Source organism: Leguminivora glycinivorella, chromosome 2, assembly GCF_023078275.1.
Source record: "Leguminivora glycinivorella isolate SPB_JAAS2020 chromosome 2, LegGlyc_1.1, whole genome shotgun sequence".
Taxonomy (NCBI): Eukaryota; Metazoa; Arthropoda; class Insecta; order Lepidoptera; family Tortricidae; genus Leguminivora; species Leguminivora glycinivorella.
In genome coordinates this window covers 9,688,403-9,715,437 of record NC_062972.1, presented here as the reverse complement: position 1 = coordinate 9,715,437, position 27,035 = coordinate 9,688,403, and the positions used below count along the sequence as shown (strand labels likewise).

Sequence of the window (27,035 nt, the reverse complement as noted above, 5' to 3'; positions counted from 1 at the left end):
AATAGCATTTGGTATGTTGTGTCAACAAATCACTGGCAACTTCACAATTTGCTAAATGTAAACGTTACGTGAAAGTTACTTGTGAACCGTTCACACATCATTTCATGAGGATTTAGGGATATTGCAGGGAACTTGATTTTTGTGGTTGACAGGACGTTACGAATAAAACTGCACATAGGGTGCTAGAAAAGGTTTGTTCCTGATTTGTCGTACATTCCTGTTTCATCGCATTCCTGATTCGTCGTATTGCTGTTTGGTCGAATTTTTCTATAAATTATAGTTAACTATATAAATAATTTGGAAACGGGATATTTATGAACTTCTTACAATAATTATACAGATAATTCCGACGAAACAGCAATACGATTAATTTATGAATCCAACGAAACAAGAATAAGACGAAAAAGGAAGAAACCTCGGACCGCCGCTCGCCCAGGCTCGTGGCGGTCGGTACGCAGCTTAACACTTAACCAATATCATTTAATTTAATGATTATGTATGATTGTGACTAGAAACAAAAGTAAAACTTTAGAAATCAACACACAAAAATCCAATTATTATAAAACAAAAACATGGATACACAGACGAAATATTTTATTTCAATTCTTACTTACTTACTATTATTCTACATTTGTAGTAATATCAAGGTTTTGTTTCCTTCCCCAAAACTTAACCAATCGTAACCAAATAAAATTAAATCTAAATGATGAGAGTGTCTATGTCGAACTGTTTTGCTTTTCTTTTGAAGTCAATATCAAAATTTGAATACCACGCGTGAGCGTCAGGACCCCTGGACCAGTACAGATATTTGATGTTTAGTACTTACTAAAATTTAGTACCTATTTGATACTATTTGGTACCTGAGTACATATATTTGGTACCTCCACTGATATCGAAAAATCGAGCGAATAAAGTGGCCAGACATTCTGACGTCAGGATGTCTGGACCATTTTTGGTTTACATAGTTCTAGACAACACTACTAATTGATGTCTTAGTCAATATTTACTACCTATTTGGTACCTGTCAATATATTTTTTTCAAATTTTTTGGCGTACCAGAAAAAAGTTATGATGGAATTTAAAGTTGAAAACTAGTGTAATTACACTAATTACTTTTATATTTCGACTATATTAATGCCACTAGTCAGTAGAGATGATGTGCGAGTGCCTAAAAATAAATTCCTATTTAAGTTGACGCGCAGGAGGGCAGGCGGATTTGCCTCTATTCTTTTGACTGGCGCTACATACTTCAACAGCACGGCCGGGCTCACAACTTAAAATTCCGTCATAACTTTTTTCTGGTACGCCAAAAAATTTGAAAAAAATATATTGACAGGTACCAAATAGGTAGTAAATATTGACTAAGATATCAATTAGTAGTGTTGTCTAGAACTATGTAAACCAAAAATGGTCCAGACATCCTGACGTCAGAATGTCTGGCCACTTTATTCGCTCGATTTTTCGATATCAGTGGAGGTACCAAATATATGTACTCAGGTACCAAATAGTATCAAATAGGTACTAAATTTTAGTATGTACTAAACATCAAATATCTGTAGTGGTCCAGGGGTCCTGACGCTCACATACCACGCCTATCTTTGCGGCATAAATATCTAGCCTTAACTATATAAATTTTGCCCAAGTTTGAAGGCTCTACCTTCAAACTTCAATAATATGTGTCTAGATAATATATACAAAGAAGCAAAATAGTCTGACACAATATAAAGGCTTGAAAAAATCAAAGCTATGCTTTTTGGTACCAGTTACATGCCTACTGGTGCTCCCGCACCGGGCTGTTATAAATGTTAATTATATAATGGTTCTCGCACACTGGCTGCTATATAACGTTGTATAACACGGTTTCTTTTATATAACTTTATGGTGCTCCCGCGGCCAGCGTGGGACCACCATAACACGGTGTGAGAGTACCATACCATTATAAAATTATAATAATATTATTATGAGACAAGGGGAGCTAAACTTTGGCGACGGTTACATGCTTATTTAAGTGTGTCACAATAATAAGAAACATGGGAAGTAAAACTTAAAAACTACAATTGCTAAACTACGATACAAATTTGAACCGCACTGGTTACTCCGATTTAGTGTTTGGAAACCAGTTATATGTCTATTGGCGCTCCCCACCGGGCTGTTATAAATGTTAATTATATAATGGTGCCCTAACACTGGCTGTTATATAACGTTATATAACACGGTTTCTTTTATATAACATTATGGTGCTCCCGCGGCCAGCCTGGGACCACCATAACACGGTGCGGGAGCACCATACCATTATTAAATTATAATATTATGAGACAAGGGGAGCTAAATTTTGGCGACGCTTACATGCTTATTAAGTATATTAGTCCGAGTTCTTAACAGCGACTTACTATGAGTGTACAGTCCCTGCTGGCAGAAAGCATGAAACTTGGCATGTATATAGCTTATAGGTTTATAAGAAAATATGGAAGTAGAAACACGCCGAGGTGTCAATGTTTCCCCTCTTTCCCCCCACTTTTGTATCCCTGATTTCAGTTTTTTAATATTTCCATGAAAACCGTAAAAGCTATCATCACGATGTCTAGGAGAAATATGTCCTTCATAAAATTCTCTACAATATTGTCTTTAGAAGTATAGAGCTAGAACTTATAATTTTCAAATTATGCTCATTTTCCCCTAACGATATTTCTCTTTGGTGACCTGAACGATAAGTAAGACTAGCGACTTTGCTCTTTTACCTGTGGCGATGTTGCTTCACAAAATTGTTCCTTGGGTCAAACTGATCCGATTTTGCTCAATAGTCATGAAATCGCGCGTCACTACCCCCACAAAGACAAGGGGAAAGGGCCGGTTTCCTCGGTGAAAACTATGCATTACTTCTTTTTGCTCTTAGTGACTAGGGCAAATCGTATATCATTTTCGTGTAATATAAGAACGAGTTAATCATTTCTGAAAAAATCGTTGCACCTTATCATACAAAAATAACGATTTGTCACTGTTCTCAACGTAAATGCATGATGTTCTTATAGAAACACAAACATCACTATATCTTATGCTTTTAATATTTGAGGAGTTCCCTCGCTAATCAGAATTCTGTCCTATGTTTTATTTGTTGATAATTGCCGCGTTGTAACTGTAAATGCCATAACTTCCATACTTAATGAAATACATCGAAATTCATTATTTTGCTATAAAATCGTTATTTTTGTATGAAAAGGTGCAACGATTTTTTCAGAAATGATTAACTGGTCCCTATATTACACGAAAATGATATACGATTTGCCCTAGTCGCTAAGAGTAAAAAGAAGTAATGCATAGATTTCACCGAGGAAACCGGCCCTTTCCCTTTGTCTTTGTGGGGGGTAGTGACGTGCGATTTCGTGACTATTGAGCTAAATCGGATCAGTTTCACCCAAGGAACAATTTTGTGAAGCAACATCGCCATAAGTAAAAGAGCAAAGTCGCTAGTCTTACTTATCGTTCAGGTCATCAAAGAGAAATATTGTTAGGGAAAATGAGCATAGTTTGAAAATTATAAGTTCTAGCTTTATACTTCCATAGACAATATTGTAGAGAATTTTATGAAGAATGTACTTCTCCTAGACATCGTGATGATAGCTTTCACGGTTTTTATGGAAATATTAAAAAACTGAAATCAGGGATACAAAAGTGGGGGGAAAGAGGGGAAACATTGACACCTCGGCGTGTTTCTACTTCCATATTTTCTTATAAACCTATAAGCTATATACATGCCAAGTTTCATGCTTTCTGCCAGACCGGACTGTACATTTGGTTAAGAACTCGGACTATATCACAATAATAAGAAACACGGGAAGCAAAACTTAAAAACTAAAATTGCTCAACTACGCTACAAATTTGAACCACACTGGTTACTCCGATTTGGAAACTTAAACGTATGTCTTGTATTTAATAAAATTCTACTAATTTAAGGTTTTTTCATCATCCATCACCTGCATTTAAAAATAATTGTTTCTTGTTACTAATTATTGTCGCTTAATTCGGGTCCCACCATGTTGAAACCATATCATCTGTAACGTTTGGAAATGTCTGCCTTACAGCACCTGTAAAAATATGAAATGTTAGAACACATTTATTTGTTTTAAATAAATTTGAACTAAACGCATATTAATAAAAGACGGACACTGCGGGCACTGCGGCGATGCCCTTTATAAAGTTCTAGCTTTTGCCCGCGGCTTCGTTCGCGTTAGAAAGAGACAAAAAGTAGCCTATGTCACTCTCCATCCCTTGCAACTACCTTCACTTAAAAAATCACGTAAATTCGTCGCTCCGTTTTGCCGTAAAAGACGGACAAACAAACAGACACACACACTTTCAGGTTTATTATATTAGTATGGATGCACTTACGTTTTATAACATCATCAGCATTGAGGAAGACAATTTGAAATTGCTTTTTTTCCCGTCCAAGATTTTTTTCCAGACGGCGGTTGACGCAGTCCCGTTCCTTCGCTTCCTCCTGTATGCCTTAGCATATCAAACTAAAAAGAGAAAAAAGAAATAAGTATTGGCGTTGTGTAATCAATAATTACGATGATAAAGATAATAGTTATTAATAAAAGACGGTTAGGTACTAGTACTAACACGTTCACTGTCGAACTCCCATGTGTGAGACAGGCTCGCCTCTCTTCAACCATCATGAGCACATGTCGCACTCCATGGAGCATTTTGCGGGCACGTCAGATGGTTCACAAGTCAATCAAATACTTTTTCGAGTAGTCAGAATAAGGTATTTGTACTTACGTTTTATAACATTCATCAGCTTTGGGGAAGACAATCTGAAATTGTTTTTTTCCCCGTCCAAGAGCAATTACTGCCCCAAGTAATCCGAGATTTTTTCCAGACAGCGGTTGATACAGTCCCGTTCTTTGATTCTTCGTGTATGCCTTAGCATATCAAACTAAAAAGAGAAAAATTCACATGTCAAATCGGGAAGTGACCGAGTTAAAAATGCGATCGGCTCGAACGATTAAAAAAGCTTTATTGATATTCGGCCAAGAAATAGTATTTTATGCAACCGGCGTTTAAAGGAGATCAAAAAAGGCGAGTGGCGTTGGTAACAATTTGAGGCGAAAATGTTTTGACTCCGTTAAACACCGTTGCATACAGTACTTTTTCTACGACCATGTACTTCGTTTAAAGTTTTCTAGAATATTTCGTGAAATTCACACATTTTCCTGTATTTTGACGCAAAGGTTTGCACTACGCGCACCCGCGCCAGCTGGCTGGCTTTGGGGAATAGACTATTATGTGGGGTTTTAAAGATGTATGCACGACCCTGTCAAAATTCAAAATATTCAGCAAATAGGCCACAGGAGCACTTGGGCTATTTTTTTTAAGTTGTCCACCCCACTCTTTTTGTAACATGGGTATTTTTTACGCGATTCATACTCAGAATCGAGAGCTCTTTGAATTCTGATAGGAGAAAAAAAATATCCCAAGATTTCCATAATTTTTTTCGAATCTTCCATTCCCTTGCCGCCATACAAAATGTATGAAAAAATGGTAACGGAATGGGAAAAAACCTTGGGACACTTCTTTTCTCAAATTAGGATTGAAAGAGTTCGCGATTTTGAGTGGAAAACACATAAAAATTTCCAAATCCAAAAAAAGTGGGGTGGACAACTTTGAAAAAAAAAATGGCCCACTTTTACCCGTCACATACATAACATAATATTTATATTTGAATTTAAATTACAATACTAATTTTACCTAATAATGACACAGAATACATATTAGGACAACAAATGTATAAAGCTACTACCTGTAAATGACGAATAACAGTTCGGGAGTAGAGAAAATATTAAACAGGAACATTCATTGGGCATAAAATAAAGCAAAAGGTAGCTATTAAGAGGCCACCACCATTTATACAATATTGAAATATATATAAGATCTCCCATAATTATATAAAACGACATGCTGAAAAAACATGAAATTTGGCATAAATGTTGAAAAACCAATATGTATTTGTACTGGCACTCATTTTCGTTGCTGAAAACTGTAATACAATGACAATAGAGGGAGTGTAAGTTCAGTATGGAAATCTCATATGCGCTCTATTTTCTTTGTTTTACAATGATTAGCAACTTAAATAAAATTAATACCTGATTTGGAAAATATCTTGTTATTTCAGCAAGTAGTCATTTTTAATAAGAGCGTAGGTAACTGTTCTGTCTGGAAATAGCTGTTCGGGAGACAATGCATTATGGTGCCTTTAGATCGTGATAACTATAATGACTCTAAGGTCAACATACCAATTGCGATCGAACGTTTTCCTCGCCTAGCATCGCCTCCATGTTCACGAGTTCGCTTATTTGAGTCAGAGGTAATTTAGGCAACTACAATGTTGTTGGTTTCGGTTCCGAAGCAACATTTATTATTGATAATTCGATCGCTTCTACTTTTCTCATAATAAACGTAACAAAAGGTTTTATCTCCTTCAGCTCTGTGAGAACATCCACTGAAATTAACACAAAAAGAGTACATTAGGTATATAGCGGGTTACAGGTGAAAAACTTAAGAAAGTCACATGTATGTGCGAGTGACGTGTTCGAATAGGCGTTTGTAATTTTAAATGTGTTCTCTATTCGAACACGTCACTCACACATACAACATGTGACTTTCTTAAGTTTTTCACCTATAGTAATGTTAGTATGGAGAATCTGCCCCAAACGAATGACCTTTGACCAATGTATTCATGTAGACTTAATATGTAATATATGTAATTTCACTTATTGTATGATCACAAAGTTGCTGCAGGTCTTTTTGAAAACAGGTTTTTTTAATGAAAGGGTCTAGCCGCAATCTTATAGTGAAACTGCCCCTGGCTGAAATGTTTTCTTAAGTGCGTTTGTTTGTCTTATTTTAAGATATCGTTTTACCAAATTTCAAGCTCAGAATCCTCTTGGTTGTGCTAAAAAAAAGGAAAATAAAAAGAAAGTTTTTATTTTATTTGTAGCTGAAGTAATAGTAGGCCGGATTTCTCTGAAATTTAGATATTTTATGCACCTAACAGTAATTTAAAAAAACCAAGGTTCTAACTTGTTCACAAGTGCCAAATTTTTTTTAGTAAGAGGATATCTTATAATAAGACAAACACACTTAAGAAAGCTATACATTTCAGCCAGGGGCAGTTTCACTATAGGATTGCGGCTAGACCCTTTGTAGTTGGTAGTTTGTAGATGCCTTGCTAAATTCCTATAAATAATATTATATTCAGTGCAATATAGTCACATTTAGTAGTAGTTTATATTTTTTAAACGAAATTTATTTTCGTCACAACAGAGGATTTGCTAGCTATATATTTTTTTCCAAAATATATTAACTTATAGGAGCGCTGGTGGCCTAGTAAAAGCTTGCGACTTTGAATCCAAACGGCTACGAATTTATTAATTACAAATGGACATACCTGACTTACAAACGCTCTGACAACTATCCAGTATCCAGACTATCGGTGTCGGCTATGTGTTTTGTTCTTCCTCCTTGTCGGGAAGTCATTCCCACTTTGGGAATCAGATGTCGGGCAGTTTTCGCTATCTGGCATTTAACGTTGATACTGGTGTTACTACAACACTAGACCCTGCGAAAAATAAATACATTTTACTGTACTGTCACAGCATTAATCGTCTACAGCAAAAATTGTCTACATCCAATATTTGATCACAAAAAAATCTACTATGTCTCCGATTTCGGCTATAGCGACTGCTACTTAATTCATTAATTCAGGGTGCGAACCTTAGGTCAAATGTATTTATATTAACATACCTGTATCTTTAGCAGGAAGGGGCAATTCCACAACAGGACTGCGACTATTCAAAAGTCTGTGCGAAAGATAAAGAAAATATTTAATGAAATTTTATCATTAATAAAAAAATATTATATAATAATACAAGGACGGACAACATGTGTCTACATTACTTTAATGTTGATCGTAACTAAAGCAACAACTTTATTAAAATAAAATAACTAGAGTTGTGCCGTTCTCGAGAACATTCTCATTTGACTATGGAGAATATTCTCCTAAGAGAACATTTCCCATACAAGCGGGAGAATGTTCTCGGGAACGGCACAACTCTAAAAATAACCGAGGAAATGAAACAGTGAGATATCTAAAAAGCCCAAGGAATCTTCTCTGATGTTGGTACACTTTGTCCTCTAGAAAATGTTAAAAAATATAATGAATGCAGTTCAACAATGAGCTATTATACATATATGTATGCATAGGTACAAACCTTCTTTGAACGAAATTGAATCATCGCGATTTCTTTATAATTTTTCTTTTTCCCAGGCTTCATGCTGACTAGGTACTCCATGCCATTATGTGTAAAAGTAACGACCACATAAAGCTGAAAAAATAATGGATTTTATAAAATCACCATCATTCATTAAGTCCTACTAATAACATGTGCCTATGGTTACACGAAATAAAAATATTCATTCATTAATTATCGTGTTCAGACAACTAGTGGGGCATAAAATTTTATTTCAATTACCTGCAGTGATAGAAGATTTCAACGGGTCTTATCATACCACGGAGAACTTGCAACATAATCAACAGTGCTATATATACAGTCTAGAGTAGAAAACATTCATAACTAAATTACTTAGTATTTAACAAACCGTAGAACATAATTACCTAATACTTGAATAAGAGTTACAGGTTCTAGAAAACAATTTTCATAAACTAAGTATTAATAAAAATACAATATCAATCAGTGTCTTAAAAAGTAGCCTATGTCACTCTCCATCCCTTCAACTATCAGGGATAAGTTCGCCTTTGTACTGTCTATCCTGTGTCATATTTGTGTTTTGTACAATAAAGAGTTTATACATACATACATACTATCTCCACTTAAAAAATCACCTAAATTCGTCGCTCCGTTTTGCCGTGAAAGACGGACAAACAAACAGACACACACTTTCCCATTTATAATATTAGTATGGAAGTATGGATATGGCTATATTATAATATGCTTATGAGTTTGTAAAGCAGTACCGGATAAAATTGGCACTAGGTTTACCACTAGGGATTGCACAACAAAATCATTACAATACAATTATTTTTCAAAGTCCCTAAATCTTTTTTTTTGTGGTCAATTACTTCGGCAATTATTGATATTAGCGAAAAGTTTTTCCTGCAAAACATATTTATTTTAGCGCAATCCCTTCAATAACATCATAAAAAATAGATAAAAATAGATAATAATAATGTAATGCCAATTCTACATACCTTTCGGACCAGAACGATAAACGTCGACATGTCGACAATAGTCGATTTTTGATATATTTGAATACATCATTTTAAATCAGCACGGTGCTATTTTTCCGGTCTGAAAGGGTTCTACAATTTAGGAAAGCTCGAATTCATGCTTGGTACTGATCAAGCCATTGGGCTTAACAAAATGTCCGCCCTGCCGCCGAGCGAACAAAATGCGTCACTGCTGCAGGCTCGATTGTTCACCCCTACCGGGCTACCGCCGCTGCTAGATCTATAAACCTGAAGCATTTTCTTTTTTAAATAACTACATTTCTAGAACTACGTTACTACAAACTCGATCAAACTACAATTACAACTGGCGGGCGTTGAAAATAAACGCATGGACGCCAAGCAGTTAACTTGATCGAATCTTCAGAATTCATGCAAAATTAAATAAACAAAATACTTACTGCACGATCCTGGTCTTCCTGTTCTGCAGGATTCATTTTGGACTATTAAATTACTTTAATTACTCGTAACTTCACATTCAATTCAACAGGCACGTGAGATACGGCACGGCACGCTAACGCAAGGGAGTCTAAGGAAAAAGAAAAAATGGCGGCTGGCGCGGCGGAGTGTTGCCAACTCGGATTTTGAAAAAATGCTCGACTGAAGCTAGGAACACACTACGCGGACGTCCGTCCTCCGTCGTGAATTGACCGCGGACGGGAATCTGGATCTGGACAATGACATTACACATAACCGTGCAAACTATCGGTCGACGGACGTGGACGTGGCCTTGAGCGCACGGACGTCCGATCGAAATCTGGCTCGCTGGATGTTTTGTTCCGTGCACACTGATCGGTCGCGGTCGCGGTCGATTTACAACGGACGTCCGCGTAGTGTGTTCCTTGCTTGATGCCGGGAAAAGGTCAAAAATATGCTATAAAAATGCAATACTGTACAATAGCAAGTACTGTTATTTTAAAACTATGACAAGTAAAAACGAGCAATTCTTGTATATTTCTTTATTTATTTATATAGACGTTCGCGGAAACCGCTCTAACGATTTCGCTAAATTTGTTGTGGGGGTTTTTGGGGGTGAAAAATCGATCTAGCGAAGCCTTATCGCCATCTCGTGTGGAGTAGTTGTATTTTTAAGAGAGAATTCTCGGGCGGCGAAATTAACGACCATATAGCTGCGCTTAGCTCAGCGATGAGGTCGATCTACGAGTAATAATGTTCACAGATAGAACGCATGTGTCAGGGTTTCGAATTTCGGCCAGAAATTAAGTTTTTATTTTATTTTTTTTACAACAGTTTTTTTTTAAATATAAAGACGTGATATAATAAAATAGAACCGAGCGAAGCTCGGTCACCCAGATATTAATACTAAAGCCTGACAGAAATATATGAGTATTATTGTCAAGAGGGCGCTGTTTATTCTGATGTATGGGGTGACATTGCAGTTTAGTATGAAGAAAATAGTTCTCATGTTATATTTCTGGTCAGGCTTTATCAATCTATTGGCCGCTGTACACATATGGCCAACGGTTCCACCAACCCTTTGTGAAACCCCTTGGCCAAGATAAGAGCCGCTGTTTACACATTGGCGAACCAATCACTTGGCATTGGCTCTTCATGAAAGATGGACGTGGAATAGAAAAGGCTAGGAAATTCTGGGTCTTTTACGTTATCAGAAAAATTTCATTAAAAAATAATAACCCCGAAGTAAAATTAAATTATTTGATATATTAACAATTTTTTGAATATTGTGATAAGAACATTTTCTTTTTTAGGCAATACATTAAACATTTGCAAGGGTATTTTATTTCCTAAAATCAACACTATTATTGGCATAGATAAACTTATTATTTTCGTAAATATTTCACTACTGTCCTCTCTGATGGCTGACGACAAACTGAATGAAGCGCCAACGTGTGTAACGCAGTTGGCCATTGGCGCCAAGATCCTTTGATGTGTGGACAAAAAACCGACACCAATCGGTTGGCCGACCAGCGCAAGCGCCAACTGCCAACATACGGCCAAGAGCCCTCTACACGCTTGGCCAAGGGGTTCCACTAAGGGTTGGTGTACCCCTTGGCCACATGTGTACAGCGGCCAATATGTGTACAGGGGCCATATGACTTTGGAGCCAATTATTTATGTCTCCTGATTTTTAGGACACGTGTCTTCTGATTTTATTCAAATTGGACCTGGCAACACTGAAATAATGTCAAAGAACAATTGATAGAAATGTATTCACTGTTTTATTTTATGAATTTTATGATTTGCACAAAGACCCTTTCATAATATGATGGCAATGATGCTACAGATGAGAGATGATAATATAATCTATAACCCCAATTGCTAATGAGTCCAAAAAAACTACTACGATGTTGCCACTGCAATAAAATGTTTGTAAAATAGTATAATCCTTTTTTATAAAAACACACGCCAAGATAAATTATTTATTATTTATTTCAATCCTTTGATTTATATATTTAATAGTCTTTTATTATTTACATAAATACTAGGACGCTCGATTTTTTTCTTTTTTTCCGTGATTTTTAGTTGTAAAGTTGGTATTGCGCTTGTATCACTTCAGGTATCAATAACATTTGGTGCTATATTTTGCGGTATAGAAAAACTATTGATGATATAGATATTGTGACCAATTTTTTATGCATATATTTTACAATCAACTAATCAGCGAAATAGTGTATAGTGAGCTTTATGGTTGCCACGGCCGCCATTGTTTTGGAAGCGGCCATGACACCATGGTCTGTCAAACTGTATTTGAATTTATTATTATGTATGATACACAGATATACAGACTACATCTCTGATATATAGACAGACGTTAATATGCAAGTAGCGCTTTATTGACAACCGACACTTATGAACCTTTTTGATAAAAATGGCACATGTAATGATCTATTGTTTTACCTTAAAGAGAGTATGTAAGTAAGTTTGAGTAATGTTTTTCAATTTATGGTTCCAAATCTCCTGAGGAGTCTCAGAGATACATTGGGCACTCGTTCAATACGCTAAGGAAATACCTTTCGTGAGCCCCTGACTTCGCCACGCGCCATTCTGAGAGCCAGTTCAGGTGCTACCCTTCAGCAATAACATTCTAATATTGGTAATGGGTAACAACCCATGACTAATTTAATAAACATTGGCGAAAATTGCACCTGACTGAGATAGGGCAGCTTTAGTGCATACATTTGTCTGGTTTAAGTTTTATTATTATATTAGCAACGTGAATGGAGATTGGAGGTGATGTTGATTGTCACATATACACGTAATATAATGCGAATTACCAACATTTATCATTATTGGCGACCGGTGGAACTAATTTGACGTATGAGAATTACTTAAAACAAAATAACTAAAACGAATTTTCTTCACAATTTTACCATCAAGTATTCTTGGATTTCTTACGTGCCAAATAAAGATTGTAGAAGGTTGGCGAATCCTGAAAAGTATTTTGACAGTGACATAAGTGACATTGACGTATCTGTCGTAGTTTTTTTGGACTCCAATTAGCAATTGGGGTTTTTTATAAATGGTATGTACTGAATAATTTGTATAACATGTCAGGAAAGTAAACGATATTATTCTTCATGAATTGGTTTTTTCACTATTCTTAAGCTAAAAAAACACCTATTTGTCCTCCAAAGACTACCATATGTACGTATGAAACATATTCTTTCTTCTAGTATGAATTGTACGCATATTGCCAAACTTCAGGTTTAATTAATATAATATTGTTAATCAAACTACCTCTTCTATTTGCAGTAGATCCACAGGACTCGAAGCATGTTAAGACTGTGACAATATGGTCTTAAGGCTTCAGGCTCAAATCATGGTGAGGGCATTGTTTATATGATGAACACTGACATTTGTTTCTCAATAAATACACGGTCAGAGTATGGCAAAAGGGGACTTAGAATAATTTGTGAACAATTTTTTTATTGTTTTTATGCAGTACTATTCTAAAACATTACTTTGTTATAGGTAAACCAAAATGTAAGCGGCCGGTTGAAAAAGTAGCAGAGTCGAAAATGGAAATTAATGAGCTGCAGAAGCAAATTTTAGAAGAATAATTCTCTTCTTTTTTGTCGTATCCTTGTGGCTGAGGGACGTGACGAATGAGGACACTCTTTACCGGTGCTTGCTAGCCTGCAGTGGTCTTTGTCAGAGACGTTATTGTGTCTGCCCAATGTGTGCCCATGTGTGCACTTCTTCGCTTCCTTGCCATGCATCCCGTGATTGTGAGAAGAATAATATGCTAATAAAAACCAACAATGGGCCATCGAAGAACAGGAAAGGGCATGTGGGCCTTAGAGAAAGAGTTGTTAATGTGAAGACTAAATAAATTCAACAAATAAAATCTCAACTATAATACTGTCTTTGGTACACCCGCTACCATCGCGTCCAATAGTCAAAGTGCAGTTCAGTGTAAGCAAAGACAGTGTACAAGATATACCACTCACCTACGGCATTAGTGTTACTAGACTACATTAATATGTAAAGACTATTTGTCTAAACTTGTGTATAGCTCTGTGTTGTCTTAATAAATCCTATTGGAAACGCTGTTGTTGTTCTGATTAGCCAGGCCTAAACGGTACCCTTCACCATCTTATAAGAGTACCAACTATTGGGAACCTGAACCTAAATGACAGTAAGGGTCACTTGCACCACCGAAAATCCGAGGTTAACCCACCATTTTATATGGAATTTGACAGTCCACTAACCTTGAGTTAAGCGGGTGGTACAAGTGGCCCTTAAGGGAACGCTATCACACAATGAAGCTAGGAATATATTGCGCGGACGTCTGCGATTGCACGTGCATGACCGACAATCGATAGTTTGCACAATTCAGTGTATAATCATTATCCAGATCGCGTCCGCGGTCGAGACCCATAATATGTTCCTAGCTTTACCAGTTCCACAATATAATATATCGTCACTACTTTGAAAAAATCTCGTATCTCACCCTGCTTCTCAAAGTTAAAACACAGTAAGTCTATATGCATTCCATACATACTTAATACAATTTTCTTTTCATTGACAGACGAAGATACAAGTTTTTTTTTAAAGTAGTGACGATACAATATTATGTGGTATGTACGTGGCTTGGCCCGAACCCACTGATGCACACGCCGCTACGTATCAGGGAGGCAAGTATGGTCGCCCGATAAATGATAAGATAAAACATCAACATCGTTCATCGCTCGACCATACTAATGCCTGCCAGGGTGCACACGTAAGGCACCGGCCACATCAGAGCGTCGCGTGTCTCGGGGCGCGCAACGGACGTCGGCGCCACGCCACCTGAGTGTAATTCAAAAAGCGTCTCCTCAGTACATTTTGTATAGGAAGGACGTAAGGCGCGCCGCCAAGCGGCGCGGCGCGCGCCACGCCGCCGCCACGCAACCGGGGGCGCGTCTTAGTGACCGGCCACACCAGAGCGTCGCGTGTCTCGGGGCGCGCAACGGGCGTCCGCGCCACGCCGCTTCAGTGTAATTCAAAAAACGCCTCCTCAGTACATTTTGTATAGGAAAGACGTAAGACGCGCCCCAGGTGGCGTGGCGGCGGCGGGGCGCGCGCCGCGCCGCTTGGCGGCGCGCCTTACGTCCTTCCTATACAAAATGTACTGAGGAGACGCTTTTTGAATTACACTCAGGTGGCGTGGCGCGGACGCCCTTTGCGCGCCCCGAGACACGCGACGCATAAGTGGGAACGCTGCCTTACGTCCTTCCTATACAAAATGTACTGAGGAGACGTTTTTTGAATTACACTGAGGCGGCGTGGCGCGGACGCCCGTTGCGCGCCCCGAGACACGCGACGCTCTGGTGTGGCCGGTCACTAAGGCCGTTTTCACATTATCCGATCCGAATATCGGATGTCGGAAGGATTTTAATGGAAAGTAAACTGCATGCTGGGGATGAATCTATTGAGTGGTTCGTGATGGAGTCGTTGGATATCCAACATAGGTCTTTCAAAAGGTGTAGGGGTTTGAAATGAAATTCGTCCTTGATGTAACTTACCCTAAGACCGTTTTCACATTATCCGATCCGATATCGGATGTCGGAAGGATTTCAATAGAAAAAATCCAAGATGGCGCCGGTAATGTATGGGATATCGGTCCGACATCCGATATCGGATCGGATATTGTGAAAACGCACTAATACCTACCCACCGAGCAGTAAAAAAACAATCTGAAAAATCTAATAGGTATAGCTCAAAACATCTATTGTGTTTATAATTTGCCCTGATGTTATGCTATTTTGATACGGGTAATATTTATAGATTCTAAAATAGATTCATTAAAGGAAATATCAATTTGTGATAACGCAGCAAAATTATAAAAAATATATTTAAAACGGTCAATGACTGCAATATTGATGTTAAATGTTTAATAAACGTTATTATTTAAAATTGGTGCAACATTGAGAAATTAATTCTTAAAAAAAACAATTGCCGTGACATTGTATTTATAATTACCTGTAATGTTACAAAATAAATATACCGGTTATATCAAAAGGTTTTATTGAAGTAAATCTTAATTTGTGATATTGCAGCAACTACATAAAACCAATATTTCAAGTGGTCAATTGCAGTAATATTGATTTTGAACATTTGGGAAACTTTATGCTACGTATCAGGGAGGCAAGTATGGTCGCCCGATAAATGATAAGATAAAACATCAACATCGTTCATCGCTCGACCATACTAATGCCTGCCAGGGTGCACACGTAAGGCCGTTTTCACATTATCCGATCCGAATATCGGATGTCGGAAGGATTTTAATGGAAAGTAAACTGCATGCTGCTGGGGATGAATCTATTGAGTGGTTCGTGATGGAGTCGTTGGATATCCAACATAGGTCTTTCAAAAGGTGTAGGGGTTTGAAATGAAATTCGTCCTTGATGTAACTTACCCTAAGACCGTTTTCACATTATCCGATCCGATATCGGATGTCGGAAGGATTTCAATAGAAAAAATCCAAGATGGCGCCGGTAATGTATGGGATATCGGTCCGACATCCGATATCGAATCGGATATTGTGAAAACGCACTAATACCTACCCACCGAGCAGTAAAAAAACAATCTGAAAAATCTAATAGGTATAGCTCAAAACATCTATTGTGTTTATAATTTGCCCTGATGTTATGCTATTTTGATACGGGTAATATTTATAGATTCTAAAATAGATTCATTAAAGGAAATATCAATTTGTGATAACGCAGCAAAATTATAAAAATTATATTTAAAACGGTCAATGACTGCAATATTGATGTTAAATGTTTAATAAACGTTATTATTTAAAATTGGTGCAACATTGAGAAATTAATTCTTAAAAAAAACAATTGCCGTGACATTGTATTTATAATTACCTGTAATGTTACAAAATAAATATACCGGTTATATCAAAAGGTTTTATTGAAGTAAATCTTAATTTGTGATATTGCAGCAACTGCATAAAACCAATATTTCAAGTGGTCAATTGCAGTAATATTGATTTTGAACATTTGGGAAACTTTAAGTTTAGACATTGAAGTAACATTGAAAACTTGATGTTTAAAAGTTAATGTTGCTGTAACGTTGCATATGTAATATAGCTAATACCTTGTTGCAGCAATGTAATAAATGAACATTTAAATAACTTGTAATCAAAACATCCTTGCAATATTATAATATTAGTTTTCATTTGTCATGTTACAATAATATAGCACTACTAATTTTCTGAAAGTTTCAAATTACCAATAAGTTGAATGTTGTTGTCATATTTCTCCGACCTTACATTCTAAACTTACAAATGTGAGGTATGTAAACTTACTGCAAGTTATTGTAAGTTTCATGCTCAGTGGGTACACGTACACGTGCAGCGGGAGCATAAAAGACATTTTTAATAAAACAATATCCGACCTCTGCGATATTACAAACGATATTTTTCCGTATCGTCTCTTATACAAAACGGTGTTTTAATAAAAAGCGGATAACAGCTCCCCGCCAGAATATTGTCGCAGATATTTCAATATTGGTGGGATTAGCAGCCTATTTAAACATCGCGTTCAATGCGCGCTCCTGGCGCATATTGGATACAATTTCTTTGAAAGCAGCCCTAGAAAATATTTGTGGGACCTTTTTAATTTCACGCCAACCTTTTCATAAGGTTTTAAAGGCGCAATAAATTTAACCGAGTCCATACAAACGCCTACAGAAATAGAGTACAATAAATTCCATCAAAAAGGTCTTTTCAAAAGATTATTTCACGAAATACTTACCTACTTTATTGTTTGAAGTTGAACTTGATGTTAGCTATCTATGATTCCAGTGCATACATTAAAGAATTACAATATTTAATTGCAGGAGATAATTAATTATTGATGTAAAAGTAGTACCTACATTTAAACCAGTATTTCTTATCTTGTGAGACGTAATCCTTTTTCTGGAATTCGTCCAATGAACAAAATAGTTTAAAAAGAAAAAAAGTTTTTGTACGTTTGACCTTTTCAGTTTTTTTTTAATAATTATGACTCCAAAACAACATTGTTATAGTGTTAATAAATACTTCTAACTATGTTAATAATTATAAATTCGAAAAAACGCAATGGCATAACCGTGGTATATATGTACATATTTTACAGTAGTTATGTACATCGTTCATTTTACAAACTCGTGTCGAACCGAGTAGGTAAAGCGGGTGAAACAATATCGGAGGTATTGGTGTTAGCGATAAGTTAACAATCATTAATCAAATTGAAGAAATGTTAGCTTTAGTTATTCTAAAGTAGGTACGTAATATAAAACTGTCACGTTGTTTTTGTTCTTACTCGTACAGTCGTTAAGATTGTTATGAATAAATCGTTATAGCCAACTATCTTCAAATAAATGGGACGTTCATCGCCCGCCTACGTACTGAAGTAGTTATTCGCAGTGCTTGTTGAGCTATAATGTATTTTAAGGTTTCATAGACGACAGCTATGCATAAATTGTACGTCTCTTGGAACCGCGCTATGGCCATTTATCAAGACCGTCCCCGCTTCATAACCCGTCTATCGCATTGTTATCATGTCGCACGACATTTATTGTTACTGTTCCATCTCAAACCACTCAGATTTAATAATCAATGACAACAAATACAAGAGCCCGATTCGGTGAACGCAATGCATAATTAATTATACCAAATATTATTTAGAGTCAAATTAAATCATGATTGAGTCGTGATCTTTCGAATATTTATGATATAGTACCCTAACGAGGGTCGCAAATGAAAAACAAGGAGGGAGGTCACGCAACACTCCACTGCACCATTAATCACATCAGTGGAGGGCCCATATCATAAAGTGACATTTTCATTGTTATGTACCCCTAAACTTTGCACTTACTCATTTTATAAATTTAGATAATTAATTAGTAAGCCCAGCATTATAAATGAATAATTAATAAAGTATACATGGGCTAGGTAAATTAAGATAGCCGAGTACATTATCACGCTACATCAGCGGCGCGCAATTAGCGCTACTAATATTAAAATATTCACATTAAAATGTGAGCTTACTAAATTAATTATCAACCGCAACGTTTATGTTTTTCTATAAATATGACATAAAGCGATAGTGATGACTATCAGATTTCGCTGTATGATTTACAAATGGGGCGTCCGACATTAAGTAGGCATCAGTTAGCGTTGAATACATGAATGCGGCGACGTCGGAAGCCTTCAATACCTTATTTATGCCTCGTGAGTGTCGACGGCGAGAATGTGCCGCGTGATTGATGTTACATCGAAACAAGGATACATCAAATCTTTTTGTGAGCCCAGAATTGTGTAGGCGCTCTCCCTCCCCGTCGTTACCGCAAGTGTAGCTTCTCGCTCTCTTCATCTTGAATTCATATGGCCTTTTGAAGCGCTACTAGAATATATTTAGATACATTCAATTTAACCTGCTCCCCTATCTGCAGATCCAACGGGTTGTAGTTCCGTAATAATATTGGGGTATCAATAAAATGTGTGTATTTACTTGAACAACAAATGTTAACGTTAAAATCCTTTGGTTCGTTTTGCAGCCCAAGGCGCAGAAAACGAAATGCACCATTCTATTTTCTGAATGTAACTGCATTGCTCACTTCGAACAATGAAATGCTTTTAAAACAGCAACAACGTGATTCGAATTCAAGTTTGCTCAAGTTAATAAAAATATGTTGCATTCATACGTATAATCATCCTCCTTGCGTTATCCCGGCATTTGCCACTGCTCGTGGGAGCCTGGGGTCCGCTTTGACAACTAATCCCAAGATTTGGCGTAGGCACTAGTTTTTACGAAAGCGACTGCCATCTGACCTTCCAACCCGAATGGTAAACTATAGACCTTACTGGAATTAGTCCGGTTTCCTCACGACGGTTTCATACGTATAATATATATTTTAAACCCATCTAAATTGTTATCAATTTCATAATAATATAATTTTAGTGTTTCGTAACGTGATAGTGTTTTTGTGGAAAATGACTATGAGATGTGGCTAAATATTATATGTATTTCTCGATGCATGTTGTCAGTGTCACAGAATGACTGTCCAAACATTTTGTGAAGTCACTAGGTACGCGGTGAGCGCGTTTGATACTGAACATTACTCAATCAATAATTCAGTGAGTTTTGAAATAACTAGGAACTTTAAGCTGCTGGACAAAGGTGAATTAGTCCAGTGAAAATTTAACTAATTTGGTAATGTACATGTCTGGACGCGCTATTGCAAGGACTAGGAAAGAGGAAAGGGACATCATACATGTTAGAACTCACATGTGTTGTTATGTGTTCGTTATCATTACAACAAATACCAGATGATACATATAATTACCTACAGTTAATTTATTTTTCACCATATCATAATCAATTTCAGCACAGCATAATCAGCATGTCATGTATCAGCATGCAGCACAATCGGCACAGAAAAATCTTTACAAAATTGAATTGAATTTTTTCTCAGGTAATTGTACCTAACTGATTTAAAATACGATTTAGCAGCCGAAACTCGTCGCACTGGCGATTATTTATTCCGTTAGTTTAATGGTTTCGACTGGGAATTCGTCCCGGTTTTAACGTTGTCGAAATTCGCTAGTCACGGCGCCTTCTATCCCACAAACCCTTTCGAGTGTCGGGGTTAATTGGATCTTTTGAAAAATTCCCGCCGAAATAATTTTTCATCTATCACTTTGCCGCGTAATTTGCGTCTGTTTGCCTCGCCATCACCAGCGCGCCTTTGATGTTTGCTCCGATCTTTAACGCGAGGCGAATTACGTTGCTTAAATTAATTCATTGAGAAACATTCATATTTTATTAAAAGTAGAGGTTGTGAATAATTCTATCATTCCTTTATACCATATTTGGTGTTTGAGAAAAAAATGTACTAAATACCTTCTAAAAATATAGAATAATGTTACCTACCTGATTACCATTAGAGAGTTTCTTGAATAAACTTACAATTTATCTCGCTGTCCATCACGAATTGTTTTGTTTTAATAATTATTATTATTTGTCACAACATAATAACTTCTTCGTAGTAGCGTTTCATAAAAATAAACGTATTCAAAAGTGAGTCATCAAAATAAATTAAACAGCCAGAGCGAAAAGATAGATGAAAAAAGTTGGGCTCTTGTCTATCTTATTGTTTCAAAAAGTTGAATTCAGCGCACAACATTACAATATCTGTTATTACTGGTGCAGTAGTTCTGACTCCAATAAACCTTACTTTAGACGACTTCTTTTACTGTTGTTTTATTTACACTTCTAACGCAATAAAACGATAAGGAATAAACGGGTTATATCCTGCTAAGAATACAAATAAACAAACAAAAGTAGTTTGTGACGAGTGCGAGATTAAAACTTACACAGAACCATGGTAACAACTATTTTTTTTTTTTGTAATTAAAAGCTTCACTAACTTAATTAGGTTTTTACTTAAGGTACAGCGGGTCAATTTCGACTGAGGGGGCAAATGCAAATGATCCATTTTTTCCGTGTTTTACAATGTTTGTCTTTTCCAGTTTGCATTCTACAATGTTTACATTATTAATTAGTGTCAAAACTTTATCAATAAACATCAGTATAAATTAAAAAGTAATTCACACACTACAGCGCAAACACCGCTCCGATAATTTATAAAATTTTCAGTATGTACTTACCTACATTATTAACGGCACCCATATTACGCTAGCTTGTTTGGATATAAATTGGTAGCGAAGCTCTTTATTAGAGAATAATTATTCAATATGGGTGTTAGGTTACAATTTCTACATAACGTTAATGTGCACTGACACGAAAGCAGTAGGCTGTAACGGCTGGTTTCACTAATATCTAGATAAATAGCTAATGCTACGCGATTAATGTGTACAAACTGCATAAATAATGAGTAATGTGCAGCGCTGGCCGTGTTCATACCGATGTTTGGACACAGCCGCCCCGTGTCAGTACGATTTGGATGATCTACTTTCCGAATTGAAATATTGACACGCATTATCAATATCAGTTTTATCGTGTGATGCATGACAATTAGAGCAACGAATCTAGAGAGTTTGTGGAGATTATCTCGCCGCGATATTGGCTACCCGTCCTGACCTAATGTCATTAATACGATTAGAAAAAGATATGTGATCTATGTCTCGGCAAGATATTGTCTCGCCAATATGTGCTAGCCTTACAGATAATGTAGATCAGAAGAACACACATTTTAACACGTTTACTGTTCAGTACAACACATGGATCACGGCAGATCTTTATTACGGAGTCGAGTCCAATGCGCGCAGCGGTGCAGACGCATTGATGGTTTAATTAAATTATAATTGCGAAATCAGCGCGCGCGCTTTGCCGCGACCGGTAATCGACACGATGGCAGATTCCAAACCGAATCAAACCATCGTAAATGAATTCCTCGCTTTCCTTCAAGAAAAAGACAAGCTGTTACTGGAAGGGGCGATGGATGCGGCAGCTGCTTTCCGGATGTCTTCGCGTGCGTCGAGGTTCTCCGTGGACGACATCCGTGAAGCGAAGAGAGTGTTGTGCGAGTCCCTTGGGATTGCCGGCACCTATGTACCTCACCGGAGAGGCGACGAAACCGGGAAGAAAAGTCTCGAGGACATTAAGAAGATCCTGAAGGAGTACAAAGATCGGATTCCGGAGTTTGTTGCGACGGATATCATCGTTCCGCCGTACGATCCGGATAACGTCGACGTTCGCAGCTTGTTTAGGGAAATCGTGGCCCTAAAAACAAGTTTAGCCGCAGTTATCTCGAAGTTTGAAGCTAGCATGGAAACGATTACCGAGTTACGCAACGAAATCAAATGTTTGCGTTATGCTCCAGCTCGGTCAGCTGTTTCAGACTTAGAGTGCGATCATCGACCTATGGACACTCGTGTCGTGTCGGTTAGTTTGCACGCTGCTGACGCTGTAAAAAGTGCTGCACGTGCCGCCGCCCCGCGCGCGCCCCTCCCTCCGCGCGCGCGGCCGCCTCCTGTTTCGTCGAAATCACGGTGTCAGCGTGCATACGCTGACGTCACTGCCGGCCGGTCTACTGCAACTAGCCGGGTCAATGCACCAACTACAAAGGGATGTGAAGTACGGGCACCTGCCAAGAAAATACTTCCCGCACCAATGTGGATGAAGAGGGGTTCACATTGGTGGAAAAGAAGAGCAAGGCGCGCAGAGCGGCTCGCAAGACTATGTGTGGCTCTGCAGAACCGGTGAATTCTGGTCTACGGATTGCCACACCGAGTAGGGCGCTCTACGTGTCTCGCCTGCATTACTCCGCCATGTCCGACGAGGTGGTGGACTACGTTCGCCGGAAGACTGGCTACACGCTGAGGGTGCAACAGCTGCAGTCGCGTCACTACGTGCACTTCAGCTCGTTCGTTGTGCGCGTGCCGCGGCCGCTGCAGGACACCATCGCGAGCGCAGACTTCTGGCCGAAAGGTGTGGTTTTTCGGCGGTTCCGGGGCAACCTGCCAAATCCCACACCGGGGCAAACGACGCAACGGAGCCACGCTGTGACGTCATCGCCCAAATCAATTGTTTAATTTTATTTTTAATTTTGTTTTCTTTATTTTCTGTGTTTTTTGTTATCTAAGTTTCGTGACGCATTGGTTTTACTGTAAGGTCATGTAAACATGTTTTACTAATAAATAAATAAGTTACAAGGCCATACAATTCGAAGTTTGGTATCACAGAAAAGATAAGCAAATACCTTAAATCGTAATAATAATGAGCAAATCAAGGCACAAGTTATTATTAAAATATAGCTCTGCTTATTAATATAAAGACTGTAGGATGTACATGATATTAAAAATCAAGATAATAAAAATGGTATTCAAAACGCGTATTGGGACTTTCGTTTAATTCTAAATTTTAATAAAATACGTTTTCCCTTTATAAATGTAATCATGTACCTTATATTGATTGTAGACGTAATATGAACGTTCGCAATATTCGCGAATACGCACCACTCACCTCACGAAACATTTTGATATCTGCATGAAAAATCAGCCACCCAACTTCTCATATTTGTCGTAACACTTATCGCTTCCTAAAAAGAGGGCGCGTAAAAAGAACATGCGTGCAGCTTGTAAGGATTTCCTTAGGAAAGTTTGCCGTATCACCGGCACTTTACAAATAATGTTTACACGTCGTGACGCAAAGCCAATCCGGGACTCGCCTCAGCCTTCGTATAATCCATTTGGGCGAACAACCGAAGTCATGCCCGGGTGATTGATGTACAACTGATCCATAAGGCGACTTTATGAATACCGGTTTAAGGTACGCCAAGGGCTTGCCGCTTATGGTATTCATAGGGTTTATTATGTGGGAATTTTATTTGTATTGTATGTAAGGAAAACTTTGTATTATATTCAGTTAATAGAATGTTAAAAATAACAGTTTTTAGGGAACGTTAGTCAACCAATTGGACCCTAGGCCACTGTAGAACTACATATGTCATAGTGTCGTTATCAATGAGATTGTAAGAAATCTCTTACTGCTTGTCATTTTGGTATGGTTGTAGAGTGATCTAGGGTTCCAATTGGTTGACTGTGCCTAAGTTGATATATTTTTGCACCTTGCAGTAATTTGCTGATCTTTAAATAAAAAGCGAATTCATTAAACAAACCTATATATACTAATAAGAATGCTAGCACCTATAAAAGGGAAAGCAGCGGCCGTTTCAGCATCTTATCCCAAATCCCGGCTGGAGCAGAAGTAGGTGACACATTCATTTTTATTCCCGATATAAAGTAGAGCCAGGACAATAAAACGAGCCATTTATCGGATCAACTTAAATGTTTTGCGACGTTCAAATTAACGAAGCATTAAGAATGCCTTGAATGTCAATAGCAGGGAGCCGTTGGGTGTTTACACTCGGTTAGCGGCGATGCGACATAGATTTCAACTTTATTGCTCTCTGCCTATTCTGTTTGCCCATAAGTATCTTCATTTGAAAGCTATGAACCTGTAATTAAAACTACTATAGTATACGGAGCTATATCTAAGAAGAAACATTTTAGGGTGGTTTCTTTACCACAGATCAAATCATCGATAAAATTATTACTTACTCTTCGACATTCTCCAGTGAACTGATCTTAAAAGCCTTATGTTAAAAGTGGACAAAATTATTACATCTTGAACATTTGTATCGTTTCTCCCATCTAGCCCAATGTATTATAAAATTCCGAAGTGCGTTTAAATATCCAATACAGTAGGTATTATTTATTTTGATATCCCTCCCTTGAAGGCTTACTGATTTTATGGTCCACTTTATGGCACGACCAGCACAAACCATAAAAATAGTCTTCCGTCTGATTGCTATCGCTAGTTCGAACAGTTATGCGAAATAGCCATAAATTACAAGAGTTACGGGATTCGAATCTGTTTACATTTGTTCCTGCGACACTTAAAATGTACAATTGTACATTTCGAAGCTTGGTTCATTAATTAATTCGTAATTTACTGTAATTATTCCCGCAATAGACAAAGATCGTTGTAAATATTTATTCATTAACATTGTGTTTAAATGAATACCTAGAGCTTAAGGTGTTTAATTTTTGATTGTTTCGATATTATACATAGGTACTCGTATGTGTAGGTAGATAGTATCGCAGTGCTTGCGGTGGTCAAAATCGACACTGATTGTAGTTGTCATCTATCAAAACTCATAAAATATAATACAATGTCTAATGTTTGATATGGGGCATCAATGTTGTTTCGTTGTTAATTGTAAAAATAATGGCATAAATAGTCGTTGCACGTTCTATGCGTTTCTTAGAGCACACTGGAAATTGGATCAAAGAACTAAATGGATAGCTACGGTGAAAAGAAAACGTAAGTGACATGTCAAAACAAAACATTATAATAATAGTTATTTGTTATACAAGGGGGCAAAGTTGTATTTTAACGCCGAGTGTGGAATTGAAAAACGAGCAAGTGAAAGGATTCTATAGTTGAACCACGAGCGAAGCGAGTGGTTCGAGAATAGAATCCTGAACTTGCGAGTTTTTTAACACACGAGAAGTAAAATACATTTGCACCCGAGTATAACACAAAACTTTTCCCCTCACTATAGCGAGGAAACTACAACGCAAAAAATGCATTTATCACTGCTTCCAGTAGTTCCACAGGTGGTAAATCATCTTTATTACTAGATTCACCTATTACTTTTATCAATTTTGAAGCAGTTAATTTGACTTTATTCAAGGTCAAATTACTTTACCCACTAGTGGATAAAATGCGTTTTTACCCGCTGGTATTAAAGGACAAAACACGTGTTTCCGAGCTAGTGAGGGGACAATTATATTTAAGCTTTGTTTACCTAATATTGTTCAATACGCTGTTAGTATTTTTCCTACCGTAAAAGATTATGCTTAAAGATTCAGGCCTAGCCTGGGAATAGGCCCGTGTCGGATATTTCTGCGGCCGCGGACATGACTAGGTACTTACGTTTAGATTTGTTTTATATGGCATTAACGGGACGGAGGTTTAGCGAATACCATATCACTAGCTCGAAGAACTTGTACCATTACTCCTATGTTCTTCAAGATTCCTTGCCCTGCCAGCACCAATTTATTGACTCTTTCTGTAGTCTGGGGTTGGAAGTTTATACCGTGAGTAATGCTTTGGAAACTGATTTTTGGTATTATATCCATATCTTTATAATCTAGAAATTTATAAAAACGGGCCACGACTAGAAATTTATAAAAACGGGCCCTATTATAGAGCCATTAATATTTACAATAAAATTCCTGTTTATTTAAAAAAATCTGAAACACACAATAAATTCACAACCAACTTAAGAAATATGCTGGTCGAAAAATGTTATTACACTGTATCGGAATTTATGGAGGATATTTTGTAAGTAATAACCGTGTTTTTTACCTAAGTCACTAGAAGCTTAGTAAGTAAGTATGTATAATGTTATGATGTAATGTTTTAGTATTAAACAAACCTAGTAAGGCTAGTATTTTCACTGTAACCTAGTTTTAAGTTTGAAACTGATTTTGCAATACCCTACTAGGGTCCATGTTACCATTATTATGTTATTTTGTGTACTTGGAAGCAAAATAAATATCTCTATCTCTACCTAAATTACACTTGAAATAGTAGGTAGCTCTTGTTATTCGATTTATTTAAAATTAACGAAAAATCGTTAAAATATAATGTTTCTTTACATGTCATTTTTTGACATTTTCCACTTCAAGTTCACATGGTAGTGAGCGTAATTGTCGTGCACGTAGCCAATACCTAAA

At 37.2% G+C, this 27,035-nt stretch overlaps 1 protein-coding gene and 2 long non-coding RNA genes across 7 annotated transcripts in view; 2 read left to right on the top strand and 1 right to left on the bottom strand.

The window, feature by feature from the left end:
- Positions 1–4,462: 4,462 nt before the first annotated feature.
- On the bottom strand, positions 4,463–9,874 carry LOC125242378. Of its 4 annotated transcripts, none has more exons than XR_007178860.1 (8): positions 9,706–9,874; positions 9,269–9,535; positions 8,271–8,384; positions 7,804–7,859; positions 7,448–7,618; positions 6,294–6,499; positions 4,780–4,936; positions 4,463–4,517 (listed from the first exon to the last, which is right to left on the bottom strand). It is a non-coding gene; the product is annotated as an uncharacterized LOC125242378 (long non-coding RNA). The 4 variants fall into 4 exon arrangements; XR_007178863.1 differs by having other exon boundaries at positions 7,457–7,618; XR_007178862.1 differs by lacking the exon at positions 9,269–9,535.
- Positions 9,875–12,766: 2,892 nt separating this feature from the next.
- LOC125240910 lies at positions 12,767–13,837 on the top strand. Of its 2 annotated transcripts, none has more exons than XR_007178693.1 (3): positions 12,767–12,809; positions 13,040–13,109; positions 13,259–13,837. It is a non-coding gene; the product is annotated as an uncharacterized LOC125240910 (long non-coding RNA). The 2 variants fall into 2 exon arrangements; XR_007178692.1 differs by lacking the exon at positions 12,767–12,809 and adding an exon at positions 12,820–12,931.
- Positions 13,838–22,137: 8,300 nt separating this feature from the next.
- The window catches only part of LOC125235584, a 68,283-nt gene continuing 63,385 nt past the window's right edge, over positions 22,138–27,035 (top strand). Inside the window, exon 1 of the mRNA XM_048142182.1 lies at positions 22,138–22,591. Within this exon, the coding sequence (XP_047998139.1) occupies positions 22,138–22,591 (454 nt within the window). The remainder of the gene's footprint in view (positions 22,592–27,035) is intronic.